The 11,622-nt window shown below is 33.4% G+C and overlaps 1 protein-coding gene across 1 annotated transcript; it reads right to left on the bottom strand.

Moving 5' to 3' along the window:
• Positions 1 to 434: 434 nt before the first annotated feature.
• On the bottom strand, positions 435 to 6,106 carry LOC139867085 (uncharacterized). The gene is made up of 18 exons (XM_071855417.1): positions 5,370 to 6,106; positions 5,151 to 5,234; positions 4,835 to 5,039; positions 4,613 to 4,745; positions 3,790 to 3,885; positions 3,587 to 3,668; positions 3,392 to 3,451; positions 3,251 to 3,303; positions 2,997 to 3,163; positions 2,332 to 2,566; positions 2,180 to 2,237; positions 2,039 to 2,095; positions 1,707 to 1,952; positions 1,547 to 1,614; positions 1,406 to 1,462; positions 1,226 to 1,319; positions 957 to 1,097; positions 435 to 840 (listed from the first exon to the last, which is right to left on the bottom strand). Exons 1-18 carry the CDS (start codon positions 5,859 to 5,861, stop codon positions 760 to 762), a joined length of 2,409 nt encoding a protein of 802 aa, XP_071711518.1. The 5' UTR covers positions 5,862 to 6,106; the 3' UTR covers positions 435 to 759.
• Positions 6,107 to 11,622: the final 5,516 nt, after the last annotated feature.

Genomic DNA, 11,622 nt, shown 5'->3' with positions numbered 1-11,622 from the left:
GATGGTCTTATTACTTACATTACGGATTTTTGGGATACCCAAGTATATCACACGATTTTTTGTATAAATTTAATACGTTACCACTCGCAGGGCTTTTTAATCATACATATGGTTATAAAACCCAGAAATGTAAATAAAATTACAGCATCTGGTCAGTCCACAATTTTAAAACTTTAATTCTACTAACTGGGTAAGTTCGATAAGAAAACGTGGATTAGTTTAACATTGACCTAAATGGCTTGTACTGTATAAAGTATTTGGTAAGTTTTAATAAGGCTATCTGCAGCTTTAATTCAATTTTAATTCAAACTTACCTTGTGGAACCTGCATTCCCACATCCCGAAATCCTGTACTAATCTAGTCAAAAGATTAGCCATATAAGCACTAATGACCCCAAAAAAATATACATATTGCAAGAGGGTAACATGGTTCTTCAAAACTATAGCCAAAATCAACACCAGCTTAAAACAAAAGAAAAGGTAAATTTCCCACTCAAAATTGCCCAGAGGGCTAGCCCATTTGTACGCTGAATATATCACATATCATCAATATCAAATCAAAAAATAACAATCCCAAAAATGCCCGCCATGTATACCAACGGGAGATTTTACGCAGTACTGCTGCTTCTCCATATACGTCAGTAACTAGAACCCCCAAAATTAAAAATTGCACGTTTATAATTATAGCCAATCACGGTCGCCCCACCATCATAGGTGCACTTTTGACCCAAAAATTAAATTTCCAATCACCAACCCTTGTTTAAGGCTTCGGAACAGTCTTATACAACATTGAGGTTCCTTCAAAAACCATCAACTGATAATTCTTTCTGTACTGCTTCAACTGCAATTTAAAAACAAAACCACAGGTAACATACAAATACCGACACACATGAGGATCCATTTGGGTTATGTTTGACATCTATTATTTAACAATAATAAGTAGCTAAAAGGGCATACCTCTAGATCAGGCATCTTTTCAAACCCAAACTTCTTAGTCCAAATGGATCCAGCTTCATCAGCAGCAGGAAGCGCTAGAATTTTCACATTCAGAGAAGCTAGCAGTTTCTCAATGCAAGAAAACAGAGCTTGAAAATAACGCTACACAGAATTTCACATAAATCAGAAAATTACAACTCCACCGAAACAAACAAGTTGGGGTTGAGCTTTATCTCAAACGGGTCAAAACAGGTAGTGGATATAATCATGTTTTGCACAATTGGACTCACCAATCCTTGACATTCAGTACTTGTTGCTGCTAAAGGCAATTCGGCTACTTCTTGGCCAAAGATACGAAATATGGCAGCAGACACAACCGTTGAGCTGCACGTTTAAAAATAAATCACAAATCTAGTAACTTAGCGAGATATAAACCCCTGAAGTGTTTTATACTGAGTAAATGGTCTTACTTGACTGTCAATATAGCACAGTGCATCCCTCCATAGTCCTGTTGTTTTAAACTTCTCCTGAAGTAAGTCACGTAGAATGCAACTTAAAAAAGGTTCCAATATCAATATAAATCACTATAAACACCATCAAGAATTACTTACCCGTAAACCATGTGTGGTATCAGATCAAGACGGCTTGTGGTTGAATCAGCAATTGGGTCAAATTGATCCTGATGCAAGTAGGCGGTAAAGATAACAATTATGAAAAAAGTTGTATCATATTCAGTTATTCATAAACACAAAGCAAGTAATAATTACTCACATGGAAAATAGCAACAGCCTTCGATAGCAATACTCTGGTTTCATCAGAAGCCATTTTACCACACAAAATTCTCCATCTGATATCAAGATCGGCACTAGGTTCTAATCCTTGTTCCATCTGCTTGTTGTTTATAGCACTCAAGGAGGTTTCTGGAAGCATTTTATCACCTTCAGCAACCAGATTCTCCAAAGATGTATGAATTTGACTGCAATCCGTACAACAGAACCATTCTCCTTTAGGCAACGCCTGTAATTATAAAAACACACGGTAAACATTATTGGAAAAAACTGTAGATTTTTTTTAATAACAATATAGTTGCTGACTCGGTGCACCTGAAGGTCATCCCTATTGTGCTCCTTCAAGCAGCCAACATGGTACTCTTTCTCGCACTGAAAATTGAAAGCCAAACAACAGTTATGATCCGTAGACATTATGAAGTAGCATATAAACGATTTATTGCAAATTAAAAACACCTGATCACATATGATAACAGTTCTCGGACCAAATCCAGATTTGCTAAAATCATGTGCGCTGCACAAGTCAAGAATACATAGAAGGTGTGAATCTTGCTTTATATCAAAAAACATTATCGATTTCTTTGCAAGATAAAGAAACATGTACAAACCTGCATAAAACACAGGCTGGAGCGCCTCTTTTAGCAGGCACTCCCGACCCACCGGCCTCTAGATTTGCAACAACACGAATGCACCGCTTAGTTATTTCTTCAATTGGATCATTACCTGCAACCCTACCAGCCGCAACTGCATCTAAACTTCTTTCCACCAATTTCTCCTTTTGGAAAATATTTTGACAGTACTTGCAATACCATGTACCCTGCGGTACAGCCTCAGATATGCATTCTGCACCTCAGCCATTTCCACATATTAAAATCATGCAAACCATAATTCTAGCGAATATAGAAAACAGATATTTTTTGGTGATATGTTGGCTAAAAATGTCAAATACAAATGTAATGATTCAATATAAATACAGGACGATTAGAAGTATATAATATTGTTATCGCAATGAAAATCTCAATTTACGGTTCCATACAAATGATGGAGCAAATACTACACTAGTTAAGTAATGAACAAGACAAGCAAGTATACACCTACAACAATCATGTTAATAACAAACAAATGATGTTTGATTGTTCATGAGACAACATAAATTATGCTACAATCCATGATTGGCGAATCAAACAAGATAAAGGAAGCATGAGGCTGACATTGGGCAATGATAATATGTATACAACAAAAAGGTAAAGTAATGATGTCAAGAAGATCTCACCAGGGTGAAAAGCTCGTGGGCAATTATCGCAGCACAAAAGGTTCCCACCATCAGCACAAATGGAGCAAAGATCATCATTGTCATCTGCAGAGAACTTTCTGTGTTGTGACAGTTTTACTGACAGCTCATGTAGAGAAACACCATTGGATGTGAATATGTGTAGATATCTGCCAAAAATACAAGTTTCGCGCTTCATTTAAACATAATATGAACATGCTGCAGAATTGTGAAAAGGTAAAGATGGGGGAACTTACGGTTTACGCCGTGAAGCCCAACCCGCATGAGCTTCAAACTGTGAGGGGCTAACCTGATAATGAAGAAGGCAAAATTAGAAAAAAATTAAAAAACTAAGTCCCAGACATAAGATATCCAATTAACCTTCAAACAACAAATACCTCATTGTTACAGCAATAGCAAAAGATTCCAGCACCCTTTTTATAGCCCTCCAACATTTTCTGTCAACCGCCACATAAGTTGTATTATCATGTAACAAAAGAGCTATACAGAATTGGAATATAGCATATGGTATTTGCATGAACATGCAAAAAACTTAAACACAGAAGAACTTATTTATCAAGATATGTAATTACCTCCCCACGAGCAAAATAAGCTACTGCTGTTCCATCAGCTAGCACATCTTCCTCGAATACCAGCTTGTGCAATCGCAAATCTCTACATAAAAAATAATATAGTAGAAACTTATCATCGAAAGGAAGACACTGGTTCCCCACTTCATACTCCCAAAAAGTCAACATATAAAAGTCAAAGTAAGTGACGGAACAAGACTACTTACTTTCTTGTTAGCCTTCCCTGGCCCTTCTTTCGGCTAGAACTACTACAGGTGACTAAACGGTTGAGAGGGTTTGGAACAGATACTGGAGATGTGGACCTGAATATATCGAACATATATATTATTGGAATAAACCTCAAACAAAAACAAAAATAGAGCATTTAATTATGTAATAATATGTTAGATACATAACTTAAACAATCAAGCCAGTAAATTGCAAATAACAAAAAACCAGTCAAAGGATCATTTCGCACAACATTTATAAATATAACCTCCTACCGATACTTGAAAGATTACCCTCAAGTGTTAAAAAGAGAACAATAATACAGTAACAATTTACATGTGAGCAAGCTACCATGTCACTTGCAACAATGATATAATAATGATTAAATACCAATTATGAGTTCTGATCGTCACTTACAATAGCACATTGACTATAACCTTTTCTTCCTGTTTTGTTTTCATTCTAAAATAATACGGTAAGAAAATGGAGATCGACAGTTAGAACTGCTAAGCATGATTAAATGAAGTTGATTGCTACATTGTTCTCCTAAAATGTGGCTTATGCCTGTGCGCTCAAATGATTACCAAAGGCAGTACAGGACCCACAAATGAGTTGACACACAAATTCAAAGATTATCATGACACAAATAACTGAACATAAAGGTTCTTATAATGCAAGTAACTGTAAGCATTCATTATAGGTACAGTCTTTGCAAACCTCAAGCTTATCAAAAGTAACGTGTGTGTGGACAATTGTTCACTTATATTGTCCCACAAATTGAACAAAAGTAATATACTATTGCAGTATTACATAAGCAAATACCTCTCACTATTATCATTAGATAGCACAATGCTAGACTGGGACCGAAGCTGGGAGTGAGGATGAGATTCTTTTATATCCATACATGAATCACACAATAGCATCATCTTCCCACTACCAAATTCAGGTATAGACCCTATAAATCACAAAAACATAATACATTACAAGATAACCCTATTAAAACATGCAACCTCAATACTCCATATCATAAAATTTACAACCCACCTTTGCAATTCAAACAAAATGCAGGTTTCTCTTTAGATGAGCAACCAATTACTCTCATAATAGTATCTTCCAACGCCTCAAATGGAGCAGTTTTGCACTTATTAAGCACATCCCTTAAAGTATTACCATTATCCAAGTAAATATACTCTGGCGGCCTCTTATTCGCACTTCCAGCATGCAACTCAAACTGATTAGGAGTCACGATCTACATTCACCGAATCACCAATACTACTAATCAGCGTCCAAACAATCTTTATAGACTACACATAATCGAATAATACAAAAATATAGAATAAATCAAACGTAACAAACTCACCTCTTTCCCACTGCATGCTGCACAAAAACACAATATTCCAGTTCCTTTTATCACACCTGGTAATCCATTATCTACAACTTTCACCTGATCAACAATTTTAATTTAACATTTAATTATAATAAGCCACAATGAAATTAAGACATTACAAAACTATAACAGACTATATGAATGTAGATACATACACTGTACATATACATACATAGATTTATATTTATATACCTTTGTGCCACGAACATACTTAACAGGTAATCCTTCAAGCAAACCAGTTTCTAGAAGGTCCTTCAACTTTGCTGGAAATCTCTTTATCACAATCTTCTTTGACATTTTCATTTCCAATTTTTTTTCATTTTCACAAATAGATTTATCATCATCATTAACAATATGATTATCATCACCATTATCATTATCATTATCCTCTGATTTCACTTCGCTTTCCATCGCCGTTCTTCCAGGATCAACGACATCACTTTTCGATTCTTCTTCCTCTGTATTCGATACCGATTCCTCTTTCACAAACCCTAGATCATCAGTTTTTGATTTTTTATTAACCGGTTCAGGTTCCGGCGACATCTGAGACCTCCGGCCACGTGTCCGGCCATATGTTCCGAAATTTTCGGCTTGAGATTTCATTGCAAATGCGAATTCTCGTTTCAATCCATGTCGAACTTTTGATAATAACACGTATTGTTCACCGTCTGTTCCGCTTTCCATTTGTAAATGATAATAAATTTAATTTTTATAAGAATAGAAATAGAAATATAGCTAATGTTTCGGAGTAGATATTTGATTTACAGCTGTATGTATTATTATTGTATATATGATATAGATAGATAGATACAGAGAAAAACCCTAATTTTTTAATTTAAAGGTTGAATAGGGCGATTTCATTGGGTAGAATCTATGAAATCAAATTCTATTTTTGGAATTGAGATTTGATTCTGAATTTTTAATTTTCAAAAGTGTTTTTAGGTGTGAAATAGAAAAAGGGGATTTTTAAGGTGATAGAAGAATGCATGTTTCTTCATATGCCCCAATAAAACCCCCACCAGAAACCTCTTTTACTGGGCGATTTTATCCTTGTACTTCTAGTAACTTGTTATTTGAGCCCCTGACTTTTACTTCAAGTCATGTTTAGTCCTCTGCTCCGTAAATTTGTTTTTTCGAATTACAAAGATTTTTAACGAAAAAACAATTTTATTCAAATCCACTACATTCGATTAACAATGCCAACATTATAACACAACAATTAAAATTCCTCAGTCTCCAAAGACAACCTAAAATTGCTAGCATTAATTCTTTGTATACCCTAAATCAAACAATTTACTGTTGAAATCACAACGGACAACAGCCACCACAAACTACAATCAATATTCAAATTCGAAAAAACAAATTGGCACCTATGACCAAAAGTATGATAAGTTAACATCAAATTTGACAAGACTATGATAAGTTAACATTATTGGCACCTATGACCAAAAGTCGTCGGTTGAGAATCAACCTCATAAATCTATGTGGAATACACAAATTGTAACACCCCGTTTTTCATAACGTGTTGATTTAGACGTGATCCAGTTTAAGTGAGGGAGAGTTGTAAGACCTTGAATTTTATGCATCATAAAGTGTCAGTAAATGTATGCATCAGAAATTGCCACTAAAAGTCTACCATATACTTATGCATTTTCAGAATTTACATCGGAATCAAAATCAGACAACCTCAGTCCCTGAACTACAAAAATTGAAGAAAAGCTGATGGAGACGGATCGCGGTCGCGATCCAGTTAATCGCGGACGCGAAATGCAGTGTATCGTTCAGCTGTTTCTGTACTACATGGGATCGCAGTCGCGATTGGTGACCTGCGATCGCGAGGTGGTGCCAGGTTATTCTTTTTAAGTCGTTTTTAAAAGGGTATTTGAGGGATGTTCTTGTCTTTTCACTTTAGGGTCGTTTTTTGCCACAAAACTGATCTCAAGGTCATCTAGAGCTCATTATTACCATTTCCAATCTAAAGAGAGAGAGAGAAGAGAGTTTCTGGAGAGAGGAAGCTTCAAATTGTGAAGAAGAAGGTGATTCTTGCCCAATCGGGTATGATTCTTGTTGCTTGTTGGTGTTGCTAGCTACTAGAGCTCGTTTTGGTGTTAAGGTAAACACTTAATCCGAATTTTGTTATCTAATTTCACTTCTAGTTAGGGTTTGTGCTAGTTAGGGTTATAAACCCCATTTCTTGTGAAATTTGGGGGTTTTGAGTATTGTTAGTGTAAGTAAACCCGATTATTGAGAGAATAGGCTTTGATGACGAACTTGGAAGTATTTGTCATGGTTTGGGTGTTAAATCACTAGGTTGTAAGTGTATTGGTGATTTTGGTGTTCTTAAGAACAAGTATTGGTCAAAATTGGGTGCTGACTTTAATTTAGTATCAAACTAAGTTTTGAGTTTGATGAATCAAGTATGTTGGTTATTAATCCAATTATAATATTTAAAATTAATCACTTTGTTTTGATGATGACACAAAAGAGATAAGTGCTTAATCACATGCAAGACGACATGAGTTCATAAGCCTACACTATCTCTAGCAAAAGACTAATACATAAATAATTAACTTGGTAAAACTGCTATGCGGTTGCACCACGGTCGAATGCAGGCCTGACCGTGGATGCCCTGTACCAACGGCTGCACCATTTTTCAAAATTATTGATCTGCTGTCAACCTCACGGCCGACCGTGGATCGATCGCAGTTTTCACTGTAACCAAATTCAACCACTTTGAGTTAGATCACTTTGAGGCATCTATAATTTACAAAACCTTTTTAAACATACTTATAATAGTCGCCTTCTTTGATTTAAAAAGAGTTTTGTGTAGTGACCCGAACTTTTCCATAATTATATATTATATGAGATTAATATTTACATGAATAAATGTTTCCAACATGTTAAGCAATCAAACTTGTTAAGACTTGATTAATTGAAACGGTTTTTTATGCAAACGTTTGACCACCCAGTTGTCCGATGATTCACGAAAGTTATAACTTGTAAATGACATGATTAAATATACATGGATATATATATATATATATACATATATATACATATATATATATATACATATATATATATATATATATATATATATATATATATATATATATATATATATATATATATATATATATATATATATATATATATATATATATATATATATATATATATGTTTGTGTGTGTGTGTGTGTGTGTTTAACATGATATAATGATAAGTAAGTATCTCATTATGTATATTAACAATGAACGTTATACGAAAAATGAGACTACTAACTTACAAATTTCGAAACGATATATATATGTAACGATTATCGTTGTAATAACGTCTTACTATTTATATATCGTATTAAGATATATTCACACACTATGTTATCATGATAATATAACAATTTAACATCTCATTATATATTATAACAATGGATTAATTACATTAAACGAGATCGTTAACTTAAAGGTTTCGAAACAACACATACATGTAACGACTAACGATGATTTAACGACTTAATTAAAATGTATATATATGTAGTGTATTAAGATGTATTAATACACATTTGAAGGACTTCAAGACATATATCAAAATACTTATACTTAACAAAAATGTTTACAATTACATTCCCATTTGTTTTCATTAACAATTCTACTCATATTCATTCAGTATTCGTACTCATATTATACCCAGCTTCTAGATGTATTTACTATTGGTATATACCAATAGTAAACTCCAATGATCAGCCATGAATAAGTCATAACCCATGATCATGACTTGTTTTAACTTATACTTGATATTTATGCATGAAAACAAAAAATAGTAACCTTATATTGACTAAGCATTAGGCATTTTTTTCAAACAACACACACATCACATTTCTTTGATTTTCTAATCCAAATTCTCTCCATCCTAACTCTCTCTAAACTCAAGAATGTCTCTACTTCAGTAACATTGATCATCTAGGTCAATCTAGCTTCAATTACAATCAAGAAACATTATCATTCAAGAACACATTAAGAACACTTCACAAATACTTTCAAGTTTACTAGATTACTTCCAAGCTTTCAAATCCATTTCAAGTAATCATCCAAGATCAAGAAACCTTTGTTATTTATAGTAAGTTATCTTCCTAAATCAAGGTAATAATCATATCCAAGCTTTGATTCGATTTCTATAACCATAACTATCTTAATTCAAGTAGTAATCTTACTTGAACTTGTTTTCGTGTCATGATTCTACTTCAAGAACTTTCAAGCCATCAAAGATCCTTTGAAGCTCAAGTTATTTTTTAATTATTCCCAATAGGTTTACCTACTATACTTGAGGTAGTAATGATGTTCATAACCTTGTTTGATTCGTATATATATAACTATCTTATTCGAAGAATATAACTTGTAATCACCAGAACATAGTTTAGTTAATTCTAAATTTGTTCCCAAACAAAAGTTAATCCTTCTAACTTGACTTTTAAAAACAACTTAACACATGTGTTATATCTTTATGATATGCTAACTTAATGAATTAAAACTTGAAAACACGATAAACACCGTAAAATCGGACATACGCCGTCGTAGTAAAACCGGGGGCTGTTTCGGGTTGGATAATTAAAAAATATGTTAATCTTTGATTTGAAAGATGTTCTTCTAGGAAAATTATATTTCTTATGAACATGAAACTATATCCAAAAATCTTGGTTAAACTCAAAATAGAAGTATGTTTTTCAAAATGGTCATCAAGATGTCGTTCTTTCGACGGAAATGACTATCTCTCTCAAAAATGACTTGTAACCTATATTTCCAACTATAAGCCTATGCTTTTTCTATTTATATTAATAAATTTTGGTTCAATACGAAACCATAGCAATTTGATTCACTTAAAACGGATTTATAATGAAGAAGTTATGGGTAAAACAAAATTGGTTAAAAATGGTTAATATGACTACGTGATGATTTTACAAAAATCTATACTAACCATATCCTCGCTAACTTTAATTGTATTATACATGTATTCTAACATGTTTTATGTATTTCCTTATTATATACTAATCTTGATTAGTTAAGACAAGTTACACAATACGACATCATAATATGCATCGATAAACCATAGACACGTATACAATGTTTTGACATATCATATTGGCATCATGTATATATTATTTTTGGAACAACCATAAGACACTATATGCGGTAATCTCGAGTTAGCATATAATGGGTCGAGGTTGATTCCAAAATAATATACCATGGGTTGTGATCGAGCCTGAGACATGTATACAAGGGGTCGTGGAGTGATTCGAGATAAAATGCATACTATGGGTCTTGATTATATTAAGAAAGTGTAATATGTCTTGATTATTTCAGGATGATATATCAATTTAATTATGTACTGCTAATTGTGGACTACTAATTGTGAACTACTAACGTTGGACTGCTAACTTGATAACGTATATCATCAACACGTAATAAAAATATTGATGTGAATATATTTCTATCATACTTTGATATATATGTATATATTTGTTATAGGTTCGTGAATCGACCCGTGGCCAATTCTAATTCTCGACGAATTGAAAATCTGTGAAAGTGAGTTATAGTCCCATTTTTACTATCTAATATTTTGGGATGAGAATACATGCAGTTTTGAAAATATTTTACAAAATAGACACAAGTACTTGAACTACATTCTATGATTGAATTATTATACCACGTATCCCTTTTTGTTTAGTCTGGTAACCTAAGAATTAGTGAACGCCACTAATTGACGTGAATCCTAAAGATAGATCTATGGGCCTTGACAAGCCCCAGTCAGAGAATTTGAACTGCTTTAGTACTTCGAGGTTTACACTATATGCAGATGAGGTGCCTGTATGGGGATATATTAGATGCATTTTTATTAATGTCGGTTACCAGGTGCTCATCATATGAATGATTTTATACAGATTACCTTATATCTGTGTGCGAATTTATAAATGAAATCTTGTGGTCTATTATTACAATTTGATATATATAGGTTAAACCTATAACTCACCAACATTTTTGTTGACGTTTAAAGCATGTTTATTCTCAGGTGATTATTAAGAGCTTCCGCTGTCGCATGCTAAATAAAGACAAGAATCGGAGTCTGCATGCTTGTTTAATATTGTTTAAAAACTGCATTCGAGAACTTATGTTATTGTAACATATTATTATTGTATACCATTATGTAATGGTCGTGTGGAACGTTATATTTTAGATTATCATTACTTGATAATCTATGTTATGTCTTCAAAAACTTTGTCGATAAAATAAATTTTATGGTGTGTTTTAAAAACGAATGCAGTCTTTGAAAAATGTCTCATATAGAGGTCAAAACCTCGCAATGAAACCAATTAATATGAAACGTTTATAATCGATATGAACGGGGCATTTCAGTTGGCATCAGAGCGTTGGTCTTAGAGAACCAGAAAAATTG

This window comes from Rutidosis leptorrhynchoides, chromosome 1 (genome assembly GCF_046630445.1).
Source record: "Rutidosis leptorrhynchoides isolate AG116_Rl617_1_P2 chromosome 1, CSIRO_AGI_Rlap_v1, whole genome shotgun sequence".
Lineage (NCBI taxonomy): Eukaryota > Viridiplantae > Streptophyta > Magnoliopsida > Asterales > Asteraceae > Rutidosis > Rutidosis leptorrhynchoides.
Note: the sequence above shows the minus strand (reverse complement) of the source record. Positions and strands in the feature narration are given on the sequence as shown.

Bases quoted from the DNA above. Each gene is read 5' to 3' on its own strand.
- LOC139867085 (XM_071855417.1), bottom strand. From the start codon at position 5,861: ATGGAAAGCGGAACAGACGGTGAACAATACGTGTTATTATCAAAAGTT. The intron at 4,746-4,834 runs GTGGGTTGTAAA...TGTGATTTATAG, and splicing joins ATTTTGTTTGAATTGCAAAG to GGTCTATACCTGAATTTGGT. The intron at 1,615-1,706 runs GTGAGTAATTAT...TACTTGCATCAG, and splicing joins AGGCTGTTGCTATTTTCCAT to GATCAATTTGACCCAATTGC.